This window comes from Rana temporaria, chromosome 4 (genome assembly GCF_905171775.1).
Source record: "Rana temporaria chromosome 4, aRanTem1.1, whole genome shotgun sequence".
NCBI classification, from domain to species: domain Eukaryota; kingdom Metazoa; phylum Chordata; class Amphibia; order Anura; family Ranidae; genus Rana; species Rana temporaria.
This window is the reverse complement of record NC_053492.1, coordinates 114,195,630-114,218,429: the sequence shown is the minus strand read 5'-3', so window position 1 is coordinate 114,218,429 and position 22,800 is coordinate 114,195,630. Positions and strand designations below refer to the sequence as shown.

Below are 22,800 nucleotides of genomic sequence, written 5' to 3'. Positions count from 1 at the left end.
TCCCACTTCCTCCTTCCGCCGAGGGGCTGCAAAGGCGATTAAGCTGTAGGTGATCGCCTAGGACACGTCAGGTCCTAGGCGATCGCCTGTCCAATCACACAGCGCAGTGCCGGGTCGTGCTGCGCGCGCATGCGCAGTGGGTGCCCGGCCGTGAAGCCGAAAGCTGTCACGGCCGGGTGCCCACAGTGACAATGAAGACGCCGGCCGGGGAGAGGGGGAGAGGAGCGGACCCCCGGCCGGCACGTCGCTGGAACGCTGGAGCAGGTAAGTGTTAGTTTAGTAAAAGCCAGCAGGTACACTTTTTGTAGCTGCTGACTTTTAATAAACGTAAAAAATGGGTGGAAACCCCCTTTAACAAGAATCACGTCGAGAAAAACGTCGTTTTTTCCATGACATGAAAAATGGTCTTGTGTACGTGGCTTTAGACATTTATGGGACGGTCTCTTGAGCATCTCCAGCCTGGGATGGTAAAACAAATGACACTGACAGGACAGTAAGGCAGCACTTGCTGGTCTCTGTATGTGTAATTTTTTTTTTTTTTGTGTTTTTACCATAGTACCCCCATTACAATTAAAATCCCAGGGGCCACTTAAGCAAACAACCTGATCTCTCATGGTCACTGTCTGACAGTGGCGTCTCCAGCTTTCATATTTAGGGGGGGCACATGGGGGGACAGGGACAAAAGTAGGGGGGCCAACTATAAAATGCAATCTATATATATATATATATATATATATATATCCTGGGGCCTTTTACTACGATCCCACTATGGGCCCTTTCACATGTTCTGCAGTGAGATCCCTTCCTACTATACTGGGGTCCCCCAGGGTGGCAGAAAACAAGAGATATATGTCACCAGCACACCAAGAAAATATAAGGGTCCAAAGCAGTGGGAGAACTATCAGGGTTGCAAAGGTTGTCTTGCCACCGGGCCCTGGTGTTCTGCCACAGTGGGGATCCCCAGCTGTCCTGTCACTGCTATTTACAGCGCTGGTCTGGCGTCTGTTTTCTTGGCAGCGGCGGCAGTCTATTAGGACCTAGTGCTGGTGACATTATGGGTGCATGCAGGGGAAGGCTGGCACTATTGGTTATAGAGAGCCGAGCCCCTAGCTGGTCACCTAGTAGCAGTAATGCTGTATAACCTTCTCTGTTGACATGCTGATCGGCATGTGATCCAGGTGATGCTCCCAGTCAGATCTAATAAACACAGTATTTATTAGCATCAAGAGTACAACCACATAAATATAATCAACCGTATAATCAGCAGCCAAGTGGGCTCTATGCCTGTAAAGTGTGGGCTTTGATCAATAAAATCACTGATATTTATGACTAGGATTTGACTAAGAGCATCACCTGGATTGCATCCCGATCAGCATGTCAGAGAAGGGTCCACTGCTGCTAAGCAACCTGCAGGGAGCTCAACTGTCTACAACCAATAGAGATGGGCTCGGGTGTGTTTGAAATTCCACATGCCCAATCCCGCCAGGAAGCCGACACTCCAAGGTGCTAATCAATGTATGGGCTGCCTAAGAGCTAAGACCAGCCATATACAGTTTAAATCTCAGCTGGTTCAGCAGAAACTGGCTAATATTTGAACCATTAATGAGCAGATTCTCTTATAATTATCACTAGTGGTTGCTGTATAGTCACTAGTGATAATCACTGTTTGTCGGGAGAATATAATTGCTGGGCAGGAGGGATATTCCCCTGTCAGCACTGTCTGTGTTGATGGGGGAATCATGCAAGTTTCTTTCCTGCAATCTGTGGATGCAGGAAAGAAATTTGCACCGTATATTATCTGCCTAACTGAAAGTGAAAGTAAATTGTGAATGTTTTGAAAGAACAGAAGAGGGGGAGGGAGACAGATGGGGGGGGAGAAGGGATGGAGATAATGTAGTTTAGTGATTACAGTGTACTGCAGTCTGCAGTGCACACACTTAAACACGGCCCAGGCTAGAATTTTTGGTTGTGTGAGCGCTCGCATTATGCAGTGTCGGCGAGCACAGGGAGGGGGAGGAATCCCCCGCAGAGCTGACTGGGGACGCTCTCCCTCTCGGGGAGCAAAATACAAAAATTGCAAAAAAAATATATATATATATATTTTTTTTGGGGGGGGCACATGGTGGGGCACAGCATGATGTTGGGGGTGTCAGGGCCCCCTCTGCCCCCCCCCCTAGGGACGCCTCTGCTGTCTGACCCATCTCATTAACCTTAGCTCACTATTGGTCAATGAGGCTGTCCATCACACTCTTCACTAAAAGGTAAATTCAGCAGAATTCTTAGGAGAATTGCAAAATCTAGACCATGATAGCCAATTTGGAAAATTAAGAATTTTTCCTGTTCGGCCATTTTGACCTAGATTTTCCATCTTTTCCTGACAATACTCCCGAATTTATCTTTTAGTAAATAACCCTGTAAGTGACTAATGAGGAGCCAAAGAGAGCACAAAAAAGTGCAACATTGTGTGACCTTGAGAAATGAAATCACTGTTTTCTTAATAAGGTATCTCAGGTTCTTGGAGTAAGCTGGAAATAGACTTGGTGTACTTGGTGACCGTGTTCACTTTTTATCAAATGTTCTCAGAAAATCAGGAAAGTATGGGAAAGATAGATTCACTTTATTATTGCAACAAAGTACAGCATCAAGTGCTATGCAAAGCAAGATCTATGGCAGGAATTTATAACTTAATTTCATGTCAATTACAGAAACACACCTTTTACTTCCTTGTGGGCCTCATAAATTGTATTTAATAATTGATATACTTTTCTGGTAAATTTTAACTTTGTCCCTTTGAGGTGTTTTGCCAGATCGCACTGTTACCAGTCTGTCTTTGGAAGACATCGGTTCACAATCTCCCAACATGACCTGTACAGAGAACTGGTCTACTTGTAATGGCTTCTTTCTGTTGGCATTGTCTCTACTTGCTATTATTTTGAACTTGACCCCACTTATTGCAGACTATGTAGAAGATGGGAGACTCTTTTATAATTCAATCTCTTGTTATGAGTGGTGGCTTCCAGGACTCTTTGGAGGAGGATTGCTTGTAAGTATTGATTCAGCCTTTTTATAGGATTTGGAATCTGATATCTGCTGTACTTTAAATACTGACAATGCATAGACTATATGGGCCAGATTCAGGTACATTTACGTTGCTCCGCGGCAGCGTAACATATCTGATTTACGTTACACCGCCGCAGGTTTACAGCGTAAGTGCCTGATTCACAAAGCTCTTACCGGTAAACTTGGGGCGGTGTAACGTAAATCCGCTCGGCGCAAGCCCGCCTAATTCAAATGGGGCCGGCACCATTTAAATTAGGCGCGTTCCCGCGCCGAACGTACTGCGCATGCTCCGTCGGGAAAATTACCCGACGTGCATTTTGCTAAATGACGTCGCACGGACGTCATTGGTTTGACGGTAACGTAAATGGCGTCCAGCACCATTCACGGATACGCAAACGACGTGATTTTTTAAATTTCGACGCGGGAACGACGCCCATACTTAACATTGCTTAGACCACCTAGGAGGCAGCCCTAAATTTACGACGCGTATCGCTACGGAAACGTAACTAGTCATTTGCATATTCTACTCTGACCGCAATGGCCTCGCCACCTAGCGGCCGGCCTAGAATTGCATCCTAAGATCTGACGGTGTAAGTCAATTACACCTGTCGGATCTTAGGGCTATCTATGCGTAACTGATTCTATGAATCAGCGGCATAGTTAGGACAGGCGGATCACAGAGATACGACGGCGTATCAGGAGATACGCCGTCGTATCTCCCTTCTGAATCTGGCCCTATGTGTCCAAATAGTCACGTGTCAAGCACTACAGATATGCTGAAACAGCTTTCTTTCAGGAAGGATAGTATACCATCCTGCTTATTATTTTCCATCCATCTTATTCAAGACAGTTAACAGGCTTGCTCTAATCCTTATGCCACGTACACACGAGCAATTGTCCCTTTGGAAAAAAAAAACAATGGTTTTCCCGACGGAATTCCTCTCAAGCCTGCCTTGCATACACACGGTCACACAAAAGTCCGGTGAACTTTTGATTGCCAAGACCGTGGTGATGTAAAAAACGACAACGAGCCGACAAAATGAAGTTCTATGTTTACAAGCATGCGTCAAATTGTTTTCGAGCATGCATGTTTTTTTCCCATCGGAAAAGCATATAGTCCCGCTAGGACTTTTTCCTGATGGGAAAAAAAGAGATCCTGCTCTCTTTTTTTTTCCAGCAGTTTTCCTGTGGGAAAAAGTCATATGGAGCATACACACGGTCGTGATTCCCAACAAAAAGCTCTCATCGCAGTTTTTCCAACGGGAAAACCGGTCGTGTGTACGGGGCATAATACTACTTTGATCAAATTTGTCAAAATGACATCAATACACACTTGTGACTAAGCATTAAAACAGTAATACTGTACATTTAAAACACTAATGAAAAATCTATCGTCATATACAATATATACATATATATACAGTATCTGACAAAAGTGAGCACACCCCTCACATTTTTGTAAATATTTTATTCTATCTTTTCATGTGACAACACTGAAGAAATGACACTTTGCTGCAATGTAAAGTAGTGAGTGTACAGCTTGTATAACAGTGTAAATTTGCTGTCCCCTCAAAATAACGCGACACACAGCCATTAATGTCTAAACCGCTGGCAACAAATCGCTTCAGTGGCAAATTCTCTATCGACAAAATAAAATTCTGTCTATACTGCTTCTACTTTAGCACCGGCTGTTATGAATTGATTACTTAGTGATGACTGATGTCAGCAGATTCTAAAGCTAGGTTCACACCGTGACCTTAGCATTTCTGCATGCTGCTTTTGTGTGGGCATGGCATCCCATTCAAATAAATGGGCTGCTGTGCCTATGTATCCGCAAAAAAAAACTGCATCTTTTTTTCCCGCACACACACACACTGCGATTCTACATTCATGGGGGTGCCATTCAGAATGAATTCCGCAGAGCCGTGCGTTTTCACTGCGGGTGGTTGTCAAATCGCTGTGATTCCCGCACCTCAAGCCATGCGCACAAATGTGAATCAAGGGTTAGTGGTGACTAATGTGAATAGGCTTTTAGTGATCGATTGCGGGCAGTTGAAATCACGTCACTGAGGCCTCGTAAACACGATCAGTGAAAACGGACTGAAGTTCAGTTTCATCGGTCCAAACCGATCGTGTGTACGGCCCATCGGTCTGTAGTCCTTCAGTCCAGAAACAGAGAACTTGCTTTAAAATTGGACCGATGGACACCTGACCGATAGGTCAAAACCGATGGTTAGTACGCAAAAGCATCGGTTCCAAACCCGGGCATGCTCAGAATCAAGTCGACGCATGCTTGGAAGCATTGAACTTCATTTTTTTCAGCACGTCGTTGTGTTTTACGTCACCACGTTGGACTCGATCGGTTTTTGAACTGATGGTGTGTAGGCACATCAGACCATCAGTCTGCTTCATCGGTGAACCGATGAAACTGAACTTCAGTCCGTTTTCGGTTTGGACTGATCGTGTGTACAAGGCCTAACTTGCTGACCCTTGGAGCCTGGACAGGAGTAGGGGCGGCATTTCCTGGAACCCATTTTTCTCCTATAGCAGCTGAAAGCCTGCTTCTCATCCTCTCCCTCCCACTGACATTCAACTGCCATATGAAGAAAAGACAACAAATCATTTCCAGGGAATGCTGGAATGTAATTCACTGCTATAAGCAGACATATAGCTAGATTCAGAGAAATGTGCCTATCTATAGGCGGGCGTAGCGTATCTCAGATACACTACGCCGCCGTAAGTTAGAGCGGCAGGTCCTGTATTCACAAAGAAGTTGCGCTCTAACTTACGGCGGCGTAGTGTAACTGGGCCGGCGTAAGGCCGCCTAATTCCAAATAGGCTGGTTGGGGGGCGTGTTCTATGCTAAATACTCGTGACCCCACATATTTGACGTTTCTAACGAACGGCACATGCGCCGTCCGTGGACGTATCCAAGTGCGCATGCTCCAAATTACGCCGCAAAGACTCCTTGGTTTCGACGTGAGCGTAAATTACGCCCAGCCCCATTCACGGACGACTTATGCAAATGACGTAAAACGTGAAGAGATTCGGCGCGGTTCCGACGTCCATACTTAACATTGGCTGCGCCATCTTTTTGGTGGTTTATCTTTACGCCTGAAAACGCCTTACGTAAATGGCGTATCTTTACTGCGACGGCCGTGCGTACGTCCGTGAATAGGCGTATATCACTGATTTACATATTCTAGGCGTAAATCAGCGTACACGCCCCTAGCGGCCAGCGTAAATAGGCAGCTAAGATACGACGGCGTAGGAGGTCGTATCTTAGCAACATTTAAGCGTATCTCAGTTTGAGCATACGCTTAATGTTACGACGGCGCGGATTCGGAGTTACGACGGCGCGGATTCGGAGTTACGATGGCGTATCTGCTGATACGCTGTCGTAACTGTACCTGAATCCGGCTAATAATGTGTAACAAGATAAAAACCCAGAGCAGTACAATATTACTATGGTAAAAAAAAAATGTTGAAAAAAATTTAATAAAATATATATATACTCCACTGGTGAAATTTTTTAACGCTTTTAAATCTCTTACGTTTACAAAAAAACATGACAAGACATTACAACTTTAAAAACCCGCCATGCCTATTGCTAAATACCTTGGACTGTCAACTTTCCAAAAAGGGGTCATTTGGGGGGTGTTTCTCAAAGAAATGTAGCAGAATACATTTTGGGTTAAATTTATGAAGAACAATTATTTATTTAACAGAAACGAAGGAAAATAAAACAACATTTTAATTATTTTTTTTTTGTTTGTTTACCAAAAAATAGAAAACCCACCAAAAGAAAGCTCTATTTGTGTGAAAAAAATGACAAAAATTTAGTTTGGGTACAGCGTTGCATGACCGTGCAATTGTCATTCAAAATGCGACAGCAATGAAAGCTGAAAAATTGGCCTGGGCAGGAAGGGGTTTAAAATGCCCAGTATTGAAGTAGTAGTAGGGGTTGTAAAGGTAAAAAAAAAGTTCCCTAAATAGCTTCCTTTACCTTAGTGCAGTCCTCCTTCACTTACCTCATCCTTCGATTTTGCTTTTAAATGTCCTTATTTCTTCTGAGAAATCCTCACTTCCTGTTCTTCTGTCTGTAGCTACACACCGTAATGCGAGGCTTTCTCCCTGGTGTGGAGAAAGCCTCTTTAGGGGGCGAGCAGGAGGGTCAGGACACTCTCTACTTTGCAAATAGAGAAAGGAGCTGTGTGTTAGTGGGCATCCTGACACTCCTGCTCGCCCCCTCAAGAGGCGTTCTCCACACCAGTGAGAAAGCCTCGCATGACTGTGTGGAGTTACAGACAGAAGAACAGGAAGTAAGGATTTCTCAGAAGAAATAGGGACATTTAAAAGCAAAATCGAAGGATGAGGTAAGTGAAGGAGGACTGCACTGAGGTAAGAAAAGCTTTTTAGGGAAACATTTTTTACCTTTACAACCCCTTTAACCCCATAAAAAATTGCCTTTTGCCAAAAAACAACAAAAAAAAAACCAACAGGCATTCAGGAAGCAGCAAGATCACTTGCTAAATGCCTGACAATGGCTGCTAAGCCAAACTTTGGAAAGTGATCCACAGCAGAGCACTTTTTAGAGTGTTGGATAGTATCAACCTAGCCTAAGAGATTACTCATATGAAATATACTTGGCAAATGAATGCACAGAAGGTGGTGGTTAAAAATTCAACCTCTGCAAAGTTGGGCTGTAGGACAATCATGGGCCATTCACGGCATAAACATACCCAATATATCTGCACTAGTTGGGGGTAGCTCACAGACAAACAATCATTTAACGATCCAACTGCTATCGGCCAAATCCTCATCAGTCTATTTGTATGGGTACCTTGAGGCCTCGTACACACGGCCGAGGAACTCGACGTGCCAAACACATCGAGTTCCTCGGCGAGTTCAGCCCTGAAGCCGCCGAGGAGCTCGGCGGGCCGAGTTCTCCCATAGAACAACGAGAAAATAGAGAACATGTTCTCTATTTTCTCGACGAGTTCCTCGGCGGCTCCATCGGGCCGAAAGTGTACACACGACAGAGTTTCTCGGCAGAATCCGGCTCTGACCGAGTTTCTCGCTGAATTCTGCCGAGAAACTCTGTCGTGTGTACGGGGCCTCAGACTTTGTCAATTTCCTGCTCAAGAAGAATATAACTGTAATAAAATGTTTCGCCATTAAAAACATTTCTTATCTATATTTAAACTCATAAAACAACCTACTTAAGATGTTATGATGACGTGTGCCTTATAAACACTGGTTACTAAAAGCAAGCCGCTAATGACCTAGAAATTTGTTTGCTCAAAAAACATATTGATGATTAAGATACTGGCATAAGCATTTGCTTACATGGTACAAGGTTTAGACTTTGTAGTTGCTGTTCCTTAAACTGAAACCAACTGGGGTAAAAAAAAAACACAGGTAATGCCATAAAAATACAAATACTGAGCCGAGTGAGAGTACAGGTTCTTCAATTATCTAGTTAGGAATTCCCAGCTGGACCAACTCCCATATCATTAAACTATCACTGTAATAACTTCTCTTTTAAAATAGATTCCAGGTAAGTGGTCAAATTACCACTATATACAAAAGTAATCAAAACTTTATTATGCCACTGCAAGGTCCACAAACACTTAAAGTGATTGTAAAGTCTTGTTTGTTTTTCCCATAAAAATAACAAACATGTTATACTTACCTGCTCTGTTACAGTAGATTTGCACAAAGCAGTCCTGATTCTCCTCTTCTTGGGTCCCTCTTCTGTGCGCCTGGCCCTTCTCTCCTGTTCAGTGCCCCCACAGCAAGCAGCTTGCAATGGGGGCACCCAAGCCGAGTCACATCTCCGTGTGTCCATTCAGACACGGAGCCCCAACGCTTCCCTGATTGGCTAGGATACATTGATTGACAGCAGCGACAGCCAATGGCGCCACCGATGTGTCTCAGCCAATCAAGAGGAACACTTGTGGACACACTCATGGACATCGCTGGACAGAGAGGGGGCTCAGGCTAGTGTCGGGGGGGCTGCTGCACACAGAAGGCTTTTTATCTTAGCCCCCGTTCACACCTAGGCGTATATACGCCTGTAATGCGACGCCGCTGCAGCCCCGAGACGCCAGAGGGATTATTTAACATGCACCTCTATGGAGATGGTTCACATCTCCACGCCGAACGCCGTACGCCTGCCGCCTGAAAAAAGTCCCAGACCTTTTTTTCAGGCGGCTTTCGGCGTTCGGCATAGGAGATGTGAACCATCTCCATAGAGGGGGTGAAGGCTGCATTCACAATCGCAGTGTTTTGTCGCCGCAAATCGCTGAACAAAACGCAGCTATTTGTCGCCGCAATTCGCGGGACAAAACGCCGCGATTTTGTACGCCGAGGTGTGAATGCAGCCTTAATACCTAGAATGCGTTAAGATAAAAAAACTTCTGCCTTTACAACCCCTTTAAAATCACACTGATCCTGCATGGTGGGCATACAGTATATACTGTGTATCCAGGTGATTTGGCTTTAAATAAAAACTGCTAACACTTTACGTTCTTACTTTTTTAAAGATACAGGGCCATATTCTCCTAGATTTCCCGCGGGCGGCGCGTAAGCCATTTACACTCCGCCGCCCCAACCTACAGGAGCAAGTGCTGTATTCCCCAAACACTTGCTTCGTAGTTTGGGGCGGCGGAGTGTAAATGGCCCGGCGTAGCCACGCGTATCTCCAAGGGGGCGGCTTCTATTTAAATTAAGCGCGCCCCCGATTCTAACGAACTGCGCATGCGCCGGGCTTAAAATGGCCCAGTGCGCATGCTCCAGTTCTCGGCGTAAAACGTCAATGACGCCGACGTGTGCGTCATTGACGTAAAGTCGTATTCAAGAACGACTTAGGGAAACGACGTAGCCGACGGAAAAACACGGCGCGGACCTGACGCCATACTTAACATGGCCTACGTGGGACTTGCGTAAACTTACCCCTCATATAGCAGGGGTAAGTTTACACTTACGCAAACGACGTTAGCGACGGTTACGCGACGCAAATTCGTTCGGGAATCGGTGTATCAGGCTCATTTGCATAAACAAATGAGACCTGAACGTAAACGCCATCTAGCGGCGGGCGGAGTAATTACATTTAAGATCCGACAGTGTAAGTGACTTACACATGGCGGATCTTAAGTGTATCTATGCGAAAATGATTCAAAGGGCCAGATTCACGTAGCTCAGCGGATCTATAGATCCGCTCGATCTACGTGAATTAAGATCCGCTCCCGCAAGTTTAGGAGGCAAGTGGCTAATTCACAAACCACTTACCTCCAAACTTGCGACGGCGGATCCTAAATCCCCCAGCGGAATTCAAATTCCGCGGCTAGGGGAGTGTACTATTTAAATCAGGCGCGTTCCCGCGCCGATTTAAATGCGCATGCGCCGTCCGGGGAATTTCCCGGCGTGCATTGCTCCCACTGACGTCACTAGGACGTCAGTGGTTTCGACGTGAGCGGGACTTGCGACGCGCGTGTTCGTGAATCGGCGTACCGCAAACGACGTTGGAAAATTCAAATTAGACGCGGGAACGCCAGCTATACTTAACATTGGCTGCGCCTGCTAAAAACAGGGGTAAGTATACGACGGGAAAACCGCTACGGAAACGACGTAAGAACACTGCGACGGGTCCGCGTACGTTCGTGAATTTGCGTATCTCGCTGATTTACATATTATTTATCGTAAATCAGCGGGAACGCCCCCGGCGCCATTTTTAAATTGAAAAAAAGATCCGACAGTGTAACACTGTCAGATCTTAGCCCTATCTATGCGTATCTGATTCTATGAATCAGGCGCATAGATAGGACCAGTGTAAGTCAGAGATACGATGGTGTATCTGTAGATACACCGTCGTATCTCTTTGTGAATCTGGCCCAAAGAATCAGTCGCATAGATACACGGGCCAAAAAAGAGAGATACGATGGAGTATCCTGAGATACTCCATCGTATCCTTACTCAGAATATGGCCCACAGTGATCAACTTACCTGATGTAATTCCCTTTAAAGGGTAAAAAAATTGCAAATAAAAAAAAAATCTAGAGTACACAATTGCTACACAAGTCATATTGCAATTGAATGTTTTTAAAAAATTACCTCTCCCTTTTAATCTGTAGCGCTGTAATTTTCTGTAAAATGCAAATCAATATGGCCACCTGGAGGTGTTCTGTATAGGAAGTCCTCTAGAAAAATATTTCCCTGTTTGTTTGACTGGCTCACTGATTTTCTCAGAAGTCTACACTAAGATACAAGTCAGATATCGGGCATCCCCTGCTACAAAACAAAAAACATTTGTGGTGATATACTCCCAATAATAAATCACATCTAAAGGGATGGAGACCCTGTAATTTTCCTCATTAGAGCCCTGCAGGTGCAGCAGCTTTTTGATAATTATGAAACCACTCCCATTAGAATCACTTTCCACACGGACACAGGCAAACACACAGGGATCTCTTCAAAATAACAACAAAAGGTAGCAATCTGCAACAAAGTTTGTTATAATCCTTGTAATGTACATAGATCACCTGAATGTTTTTTTCTCAACAAAGGTGGAGTTACTCTTTAATTTCCAGGCAGAACACCAAGCTTTCTCTTGATTTCCTTCAATTGCAGGTTTTTAGATTCCTTTGCGGTCAGTGTGGCATTTCCTATACATATCCACCACCAATACAGCAAAGGAAAATGTTGTTACTTTTGTATATAGTGGTAATGTGATTACTTCCCAGTTCTGTTATCTGTTTCCAAAGAGGGGTTATTACAATGATAGCTTAAAATAATAAATAACCTGCTGCCCCATAAAACAATAAATTACCTGCTGACCCATAAAGCAATAAATGACCTGCTATGAAATAAAAAAGAATCCGATAAAAATAAAATAAAAAAAAAGAATTACCATACCTGCTGCCCCATGGGAAAATCATCTCAACTCCTTCTCAAACATGGTTACAGACCTCAGCCCTGTCTGGCTGTTGAACGACATCCAGCGTAAAATAGGGACATAGGGCCAGATTCACAAATGAGATACGACGGCGTATCTCCTGATACGCCGGCGTATCTCTGTTTCTATCTATGCGACTGATTCATAGAATCAGTTACGCATAGATAGCCATAAGATCCGACAGGTGTAATTGTTTTACACTGCCGGATCTTAAGATGCAATACCGCGGCCGCCGCTGGGGGGAGTTTGCGTCGTAAACCAGCGTCGGGTATGCTAATTAGGAGTTACGGCGGAGTTACGGCGGATCCACAACGGATTTTCGCGTTCGCTACGTCGCCGCTAGTCTAGTTTCCCGTCGCAAAGTTTTTTTGGTGCCTTAACTTTACACAGCAATCGTATTAAAAAATGTGTAAAAAATGACGTCACTTTGCGCAAAGCACGGCGGGAGTTCGGAAACGGAGCATGCGCGGTAGGTCCGGAACGGGCGCGCGCCTAATTTAAATGTTAGCCGCCCATTCGATTTGGCCCGCCTTGCGCCGGACGCATTTATGATACACCGCCGCAAGTTTCCAGGTAAGTGCTTTGTGGATCGAGCACTAAACCTGAAAACTTACGGCGGTGTAACTTAAATGGCTTAAGTTTCCAAAGGCGCAATTGTACGTGAATCTGGCCCATAAAGCCTAATTGGGGGTCTAAAAGCTTTATTTTAAATCAGCAGCAGAAGATAACAGTCAGCCAAATTTATGCCTTGATTTGTGGGGCAATAGGTAAGCACTGTGTTGCAAAATGCATCAAGACGTTCTGTGGATGACTACTGCCTTACATGCCATTCATTTGAAATAAAGCTTTTGGGTGCTAGATTTAGCTTGTATGGACCACTTTATTTATTCTGATTAGAGTAAAATGGTAGTTACTTCACTCAAATACCCCTTTGGAATTATTATTAGGAATTTAAGAATTTGTGTCAGTGATCACTTTTTTACGTTTAAAGAGAACTTTTCTACAGGTATTCAAAAATATGTCTCCTCTTTTGCTGTATAATTATAGTCCCCTCTCCCCTGGAGCTGAGAAGGATAGATAGATAGATAGATAGATAGATAGATAGATAGATAGATAGATAGATAGATAGATAGATAGATAGATAGATAGATAGATAGATAGATAGATAGATACATGCAGCACAGTAGCTAAGTGGTTAGCACTTCCGCCTAGCAGCACTAGGGTCATCCAACACCAACGCCCCCGCGCCTCAGTGTGAAAGTTACCTTATGCCGCGTACACACGATCGGTTTGTCTGATGAAAACGGTATGATGGACCGTTTTCATCAGACTAACCGATCGTGGGCCCCATCAGTTTTTAATCCATCGGTTAAAAAACTAGGAACTTGCTTTAAAATTATCTGATGGTTAACTAACCGATAGGAAACAAACGATCGTCTGTAGGCACGTCCATCAGTTAAAAATCCATGCATGCTCAGATTAAATTACGGGACGGGAGCGCTCGTTCTGGTAAAACTAGCGTTCGTTATGGAGCTAGCACATTCATCACACTGTAACCGACAGAAAAGCGCGAATCGTCTTTTACTAACACAAAATCAGCTAAAGCAGCCCCAAGGGTGGCGCCATTGGATTTGAACTTCCCCTTTATAGTGCCGTTGTATGTGGTTTACGTGACCGCGTTCAGACACGGATCGTTTTTTTAACCAATGGTGTGTAGGCACGACTGACCATCAGTCAGCTTCATCGGATAACTGATGAAAAAATCCATCAGTCCGTTTTCATCGGATGGACCGATCGTGTGTACAGGGCATAACAGTTTACAGTAGACCAAGATAAAACAAAAATCCTAACCTCTTCATGTGACTAACCTGCAATGTGAACTGTTAGAGCACATGACTTCAGTTATGATTTAGTGTATGCCCTTCTCTATCAAAATGTCATCACTTGCAGCTCTAGTGATTGGTACATGTTTATGTATTATAGAATGCTGCTTTTTAACCTTTGCTATTGCTTCCCCTAGGTATTACCAGCTGTGTCAATGACCCTGGCAGCAAGGAAGAAAGGTAGCTGTAACTCAAGATGTGGGGTAGGTATACTTTGAATCATTACCTAGGTAAAATGTAATAACTGGAAGATAACAGACATATATATTTATAGCGCACCCCGGTAGGAACCGTTGTTAAATTGGCTCCTATTTCCCCCTTAGAGCACACACAGCCAGGCACACCGCATTTTCAGCACTCCTCCACTGGCTCCAAATAACAGTTTTCTTTTTTCCTCTTTATTGGAAATTATGAACTTGGATAGGGGTAGGGAGCATGGGATACCCCGATGAACTAAAAAACTGAAGAACTCTTCAATTTCTTTCTACACTTCACAAAATTGCTGGCTGCAACTGCACAAGACTGAATGTCTCACAGGATATCTCTTGGTGACCTGTACTCTCTCCAGAGTAAAAAAAAAAAAACTACACAGTCACTATTCTTCAGCACTGGGGTCTTGTACTCATATAGCCAGTGGCGGCTGGTGCTCCAAATTTTTGGGGGGGGCGCTAAAAAACATCACTTGCAGCCTCACTGTGCCCATCAAACGCAGCCACTGTGCCCATCAATTGTCGCCACTGTGCCAAAAAACGCAGCCACTGTGCCCATCAATTGCCGCCACTGTGCCAAAAAAAGCAGCCACTGTGCCCATCAATTGCCGTCAGTTTGCCCCATCAATTCAATTGCCACCAGTTTGCCCCATCAATAGCTGCCAGTTTGCTCCATCAAATGCCACCAGTTTGCCGGACACCCGAACAGTGGGCGGCAGCGGCGACAATAGATAGATTCATGCAATGCATGAATCTATCTATTGTTGATTGACGGGTGCAGGAGAGAGGGGGCGGCACTCCTGCGCCCACTATGGACGCACCACCACTGCACATAGCCACAGGATCATCGGTTGCCTCCTGCCAATATTCGCCAGGCTCTTCCTAGTGAAGGATGTAGATTCACACCACTATAGAACGGCTGGACTCTTTCCCCCCCCCCCCCCAACTTCTTCCTGGCTCTCTCCAGTGAGCTTCTCCAGACCCAACTTAATCCCATCATGACACTGATTAGATTAGATAAGGCCCCCCAAAGCTTGGGGCTGGGAGCTCCATGACTTTCTCAAGGCTTTCACTAGGTTCCCCGGGCAAAGAACATATCAAATAATTTTCTAAAAAAGCAGATGGAAAAAGGGTGTCAGAAGCACCTTCTCTTAAAAATCATCATTACTTTAGCTGTATATCAAATCCTGTCTCCACTGGTACACTTTAAAATTAGGGTTCTTGAGTGGAAGAGGCTTATATTGGATGTGTGGGCCTTAGGAAAGAACCCAAGTTTACATATTGCTGAGTATGGATGGATTCAAGTCCAAAAATTAAATACTCTTCTAATCATGTAACAATGTAAATAATTGTATTTATTTATTATTTTATGTATTTATTGGCTAACTTTAAATAAGAAAACCTTTTTCGGGGACCCATTATATTGTTCTATAAAGCCACAAAAATAACCAATTGACTGATAATTGCCCAATGAAGGAAATCAAAGCATTATAAATATATAGTATACGCTTTAAGAAATAACATGGTAAGATCACTGCCCAATCCAAACACTAATGCCTCGTACACACGATCGCGATTTCCAACAAGAAAATTGAGTTGTTTTTTTCAGCAGGAAAACGGCTGAAATTTGTCTTGCGCACACACGGTCACACTAATCTTGGACGAAATTCCAACTGTCAAGACGTACAACGAGCCGAGATCAATGAAGTTCAATAGGCATTTTGGCTCTTCTGCTTGATTCTGAGCATGCGCAGGTTTTTCCGCGTCGTAATTGCATACAGACAATCGCGATTCCCGATAGGAATTTTTCCTGTCACGAAAATTGAGATCCTGCTCTCAATCTTTTTTTGGCAGGACTTCTCAAGGAAAAAGTGCGATGGAGCATACACACGGCCAGAATTTGTGACAAAAAGCTCACATCGCACTTTTCTCTTCGGGAATCGCGATCGTGTGTACGAGGCATTACTCTCCTCATTCCCCAAGGTAGGTATACAGGTTAACATACAAAGCAACACAGGTTGTTCCCATTGCGAGTCCCCTGACCTTCAAGGTAGTGGGATTCAAATATGAAAATATTGTAAGTGGCTGTATTATAATAAATTACATCAGGGCCGGAGTGGGACTCATTTTCAGCCCTGGAGTTTCATGCCTTAGACCAGCCCACTTTAGTTCACGACTATTAAAATAATGTAATTAAAACTCAAAATATAAGTTAACGCCTATTAAATGCAACCTCACCAACGCCGATCAAATGCAACCTCACCAACGCCGATCAAATGCAACCTTACCACGACCGATTAAATATATGCCGCTTCACCAGCACCCATCAAATTCCATTTCACCAGCACCCATCAATGCCACCTCGGGGGGCATTTGGCAGATCAGTCAATATACATACAGACACACATTTTAAAATTCTATGTCATTGTCATCACATATACAGTCTCATTAACTCAGAGAGAAAGCCACAGTTTTTACTTACTACACCAGTGTCACCAGGTAACGGTCTTGGACTCAGCAAACTTCCGACAACAAGAACGGGGATCCTGTGATTGCTGCCTGGTCCTTGCTCGTACCAACTCTGCTGCTGTACCTGCCTGCTGCTTCTGTGTCCGGTGCCTCTTCCAGGCTCCACCTGTGCCCCAAGCCCGGAGAGCCACCGCCAGGCGCCATGCTATATTCCATGTTGCATACATGTGCTCAGCTCCAGTGACACGGCCAGAAGAGCGTGGGGGGGGGGGCTGTGCTGCTACACATGGCCACTATAGAGTGGAGGGAGAGCAGAGAGCGGACTCTGTGCTGGACTGTCAGGCGGACACTGGAGAGCGGAGGCAGGGCCGGCCTTAGGTGTTCAGGCGCCCTGTGCGAGCTAATCCTGTGGCCCCCCCCACCCTCACCCCTCGCCCCCTGGTCACCTAAACATAAACAAAGAGGGGACACTTAGGGTTGCCACCTTTTTTTTAAGCCAAACAAGAACATTTTAGTGGTACACGGCACTGCCCTGGCTTAACCCAACCCATTCGCCTGAATGGGGCTGTGCTGCAACCGTGTGCAATGCACATGGCTACAGCACAGTGGCATTGGTTTTTAGGGGTTAAAAACAGGTGGTGAGGAGGCAACATAACGCTTCTTCACCACCTGTCAAATACCTTCAAAACATGATCCACTATGGATCACTTTGCCCTGCAACTCCATTTACACTTGTGGTTGGGGGGACAGTAAAAATTTGAGGTTGAGCTGTGTTATTACTGCTACCCAACCATTTCCCTCGAACTGAAAAGGCAGCAGAGGGGGATGTACACACTTGCCACATACAAAATGCTTTGCATCACAGTGCGGCAAAACATGTCTGCACTGTTGGGTTCAGCGAGCAGTATTGCCTGCCGAATGTGGCCCATTCAAGTTAATGGGGGCTCCCCGCATCCACGTGCAATGCATTAAATTGCGGGGCAATACTGTGGGGTTTAAACAGGCGCCTGTCAAATGCCCTCTAAAGAGCAATACAAATGTGGATTGCTCTTCAGAGGGCACTACATGTGTAAATGAGCCGTAAGGCTGTTCAGCCATTCCAGTATATTCTGTGGAATCAGCTGGGGGCCAGGGGAAGGAACAGGACTATTTAACCCCTGGGCAGGCAGAGTGACAGGAGGGGCAGAGTGACAGAAGGGGGTACAGTGACAAGAGGGGGGCAGGATGACAGGAGGGGCAGGCAGAGTGACAGGAGGGGCAGAGTGACAGAAGGGGGTACAGTGACAAGAGGGGGGCAGGATGACAGGGGGGGCAGGCAGAGTGACAGGAGGGGGGCAGGCAGAGTGACAGGAGGGGGGCAGGCAGGCTGACAAGAGGGGGGCAGGCAGAGTGACAAGAGGGGGGGCAGGCAGAGTGACAGGAGGGGGCAGGCAGAGTGACAAGAGGGGGGGCAGGCAAAGTGACAAGAGGGGGGCAGGCAGAGTGACAAGAGGGGGCAGGCTGTGTGACAGGCGGGGGCAGGCAGAGTGACAAGAGGGGGGGGGCAGGCAACGTGACAAGAGGGGGGCAGGCAGAGTGACAAAAGGGGGGGCAGGCAGAGTGACAGGAGGGGGGCAGGCAGAGTGACAGTAAAGGGTAGGAGGACCTGTGGAGAGGACACACTATTCTTTGCAGGACACTGTATTATGCTGGCACGAGCACACACAGGGCCCCATACATCTGTACTCCCCTCTCCCTCCCTCCGTCCGATGACAGCCCTGGTGTCTCAGCTTCACTGATCGTGACCGATGGATGTAACTCTGCTGCTGCCTGCTAGATAAGGGGGGGAGGCGACCTTACTGTTTAATATCAGCATCACAGAGTGCCCTCTGCTCCTGGCGCCGTTAGGACTGCTTCACAACGCACACATGAGACAAGGAGAGGAGGAGGAGGGAGAGAGGGGAACAGTGTCTGACACTTGGGCACGACAGCGCCCCCCCTCTGCAGCACCGGGGTGCGGCTGACCAGTGACCTGTCCGCCCCAGCCTGTGATGACTGCACGTCTGCGACTCACATAAGAAAACACATAAGAGCGGAGAGCCGGAGCCGAGCCGCGGGAGGGGGGTGCCGCTGCTTGACATCTGATGGGGCCCCAGGGGTGCCCGCTCAGTAAGACAGCCCTGCGGCCCACAACCCGACCAGCCCACCGGGAATTCTCCCGGTTCTCCCGATTGGCCAATCCGGGCCTGAATTACATTTAAAAAAAGAGGTGACTTTTGCAGAAGAAAATTCTGTTTATGTCCTCCTCATTTTAGCGCCTATAGCAACTATCTGACCTCAAATGCAGTGCGGTCCTGAAATAGATATCCCTAGACCAACTCTAGAGTACTTCTAGTCTGCCTGCTGTGCCAAATCACAAGAGCAAGAAAATGAAAGACTGTTCCTGCATTGTTTCCCATGCAAAGAGACCGGGTGGAGCCTGTGCTGCTCCTTTTATTAACAACATGACATCATACACATGCACACACTCATAGGTCAGTTCATATAGTTCAATCCATATAAGGGTGTCTTCCTGTGAGTTTATTCTTAGCATGCTGCACACGTTCTTCTTGTCATGTGGCACAAAATCCCCTTGTGTCAAACAGGGCTCTTACACCCAAGTTTACAGGGGTTTTCTTTTCAGAGTCATATATGGACATAGGCAGAACAAGGAACAAGAAGGGGGGTTTTGGAGCCATCTGTTTGCTATTATTAGTTCTCTTTGTCCAATGCCGAGACGTACTGTATCTTTAAAACATTATATCTGACATAACTTCATGTAAGGATAATAACAGTATTGTAGTATATATTTTCACACATGCATATGTATATATCATATATAGGTAAAGAAATAAAAACAATATAAGAATATAAAAGAAAAACAACATTTCAGTGGTTCAAATCATAACACAAAATAGGAATTTTAGTAACCTCCATCACAGTCCCTATATAGACTATCCGGCTTTCTGCTGCGTTGAACAGTATTTATTTTCAAAGGCATGGACTTACACTGCTTGCATTTTATAAAGTAATTTGATGTATTAAAAATAACATTCACTCATTTATTTGTGTCATTTACATCCAGATTTTAGGTTTAAAATGTAAGAGATCTCCAGCAAAACTATGATCATGTATTCAATAAAGCAAGAACAGAGGCTCTCTTTCCAGGGAAAAAGAATGTTAATTACCTTTACAAATGCTTTTATATTATTGTCCATACATCTTCTATGGAAACTGTCAAAAGATCTAACCTTAGTCTGTGTCCTGCAGATGCTGTCCTCCTCTCTGCTATGTGTTTTCAGTATAATTGGCGGCCTCTATTGCACTCTTATAGCGCTGTTTGCTATCAGTAAAGGACCTCTGATCTGTGAAAAAGGAAGCATTACCTTGGATCGCTGTGATTACAGCCTGCGGAACTTCAGGTACACTTACCCCTCTCTGAGAGTAACTTATGTGTGATTTTATTGATGGCATTCTAGTCCTGTTTTAAACAATAAGACACACCTGTGTGACTAGTGGAGCACATAGTTTAATTATATTTTGACTTATTCTTATTTATTGCTTATTTGTCTTGAACTATTTTTGAATTTGTCTTCTAAACCATAAGATTATTACTCCTATCATAAAGGATGTAAGACACAAAATATAAAGCAATAATATTTCAAAGCCCAACTCAAGCCAAAGCATTTTATTTCTTCTTAGATAGAAAGATTGGAGAGATTTCTGCTTACTTCTTGTCAGGAAAAGAAATGACAGGAAATCTCTCAAATAAAGACACAGGCAAATCATCTTTTAGGCCTAGAACATCTGACAATACTTTAAATGCTGTCTGTGCTTTCCTATCCTGATGACAGCTGCTCCCACTGTCTTTTGTATGGGTGTCATACGGACAGAAAGTGAGGGAAAATACCCTCAATGGGGCTAAAGAGAGATATAAAAACCTGATCAAAATTTGGCTTGAGTTTTTCATTGAAGTATAACTAAAGACAAAACGTTTTTTTTTTTGCTTTGTTTTGGATAGAGTGGAGAGGGATTAGAACACCTGTCGGGTTTTTATTGCTGTCTGAGCCCCCCCCCCCCTTTCTTATGGAGATTCACCCTCTCCATTTGTCCTGTTTACCATTATCACTAAAAGTACAATTACAAGAAAATCTAAATTTCATGTTCTCATCAGAACAGTTAATTGAGTGGTATCATCACAGAGTGGTCCTGTGGATATGGTAAGAAAGTACAAAATGCAGCGTCCCAAAATAGTAGATTGTTAAAAGTGATACGTTGGCAGATGGACTTTGTAGGCATAATACGGTTGGATATATAAAAAGTATACATTTTATTACAGAGGATATACAGAACAGATTATAAAATTACATTAGGTATTCCTAAAAACATAAACCTTAGAACAAGGATAACACACCACCTGGAAGGACCATATAAAATATAGTTTCCTGACTGACTCCATGGCAGCCTACGTGTGGGTTAATCCCGCCTCCTCTCCAATGTGATAGGACCCCATACCCATAAAAGTTAACTCACCAATAGACTCAGTGTTCCTTTTTTTTCCTCCTCCATGGATCAAAATCGTTTTCAAGGAATGGAAAAGAGCACACTTTAAGCGGTGCAGCTCGGATCCCAGCCATGGGCGGGTGGTGAGCTTCCCAGCACACTTGGTTGTGGCTGTGGCATGTGCTGAAGACTTCTAGGATCGGCTGGCAAGGTCCCTTTCTATATATATTTCCTCCATGGCAGTCGCTTATTCGTGCCTCTGTGTTGTTTGTTTTGTGTGTGTATGGCGGCTGGAGCGCCTCTGCGTTCCAGCACGCCTGTGACTTCCTGATTCCCCATCGCTAGTGCCCCGCGCATGCGCCGTATCCATCCTCAGAGCGAGGCTTGGTCGCGCATGCGCAGTCCGTCGATTCCCGCGGCGGCCGCGCAGGCGCCGTGGGATTGCGTTCCACTGCGCAGGCGCGTTCGTGGAGGACGCGTGACGTCACCGGCGGGTGATTTAAAATCAGCTGCTCGCCTATGATCATTGGGTCTCCCTTCAGGCGAGCAGCTGAGTGTCTGGGTGTTTCCCTTCTGGTTGCCAGGTCAGTGAGTGTTGCTTCTGGCTTATTGATTTTACCATGCTCCTATTTTTTGCCTATGTTTATCTGCATGTATTTAATTATTTAATTATTTAAATCACTATGTAAACTTAATTGATTTGTCTTAATGAATTTTTAGTTGATTATATATTTATTTATTTATTTAAAAAAAAAAAAAAAAAAAAAAAACAGCAGCAGAGAATTTCTTCTTAAGGGGACAGCACACTTTTATTTAATGTATTTTTTTTTTTTTTTTTTTTTTTTTTTGATTTTTTTGTTTCAAATATTTTATTGAGAATTTTCATAGGTAAATACAGAAAATGATACTTGCACAAATTGTATAATATGCATATCATACAAAACATTACTCAGAAGACAAAATCGTTTGTTAAATAGATTTACAGAACAAGGAGAGGGGAGCGGAAGAAGGGAAGGGGAGGAAGAGGGGAGAGAGGAAAAAATAAAATAAAAGTAAACAAATAAAATAAATAAAAAAGAAAAAGGGGGGGGAAATTTCAAAAGAGATGGAAAATGTATGCAACCCATCTGGTAAACCTCCCTTATCGAGAAAGTAAAAGAAGGAGAGTTCAGAGATGGTGAAATTAAGCAATCTTGAAAAATATCAATAAAAAAAAAAAAAAAAAAAAAAACTATTGAAATAAAAAGAAATTAAACAATCTTATAAAGAAGCAGTCCTTATTGAATGAAATTCAACGGAGCTCTTGAAAGATAACCAGCATGCCCATATGTCGTAAAAGGTCTTTGGCGAGTCTTTGGATTGAGAAATAAGCTCTTCCATTTCGGCTATGTGCCCAATTTTGGTAAACCAATCCGAAATGGTAGGAGGTGAAGATTGCATCCACCTTACAGGTACACAGAGTTTGGCGGCATTGATTAAGTGAAACATCAACGATTTTTTGTATATGTATTGAGGTAGTGAGGAGTGGTGTAGCAAATATTGAGCAGCCGTGAAGTCAGGGGTATATGTTGTAATGTGAGAAATTAATCGATGGACTTCCTTCCAGAAGGGTTTGATCAGACCACACTCCCACCAAATGTGTAAGAGAGTGCCCTGAGCACTGTTACAACGCCAACATAATTGCGAAGTGCTTGCATTATAT

The 22,800-nt window shown here is 44.5% G+C and overlaps 1 protein-coding gene across 1 annotated transcript in view; it reads left to right on the top strand.

Moving 5' to 3' along the window:
* Nucleotides 1-2,801: 2,801 nt before the first annotated feature.
* The window catches only part of TM4SF20 (transmembrane 4 L six family member 20), a 35,457-nt gene continuing 15,458 nt past the window's right edge, over nucleotides 2,802-22,800 (top strand). The window contains exons 1-3 of the mRNA XM_040348838.1: nucleotides 2,802-3,043; nucleotides 14,037-14,102; nucleotides 19,866-20,017. Of these exons, the coding sequence (XP_040204772.1) occupies nucleotides 2,861-3,043; nucleotides 14,037-14,102; nucleotides 19,866-20,017 (401 nt within the window). The 5' untranslated portion in view covers nucleotides 2,802-2,860. The remainder of the gene's footprint in view (nucleotides 3,044-14,036; nucleotides 14,103-19,865; nucleotides 20,018-22,800) is intronic.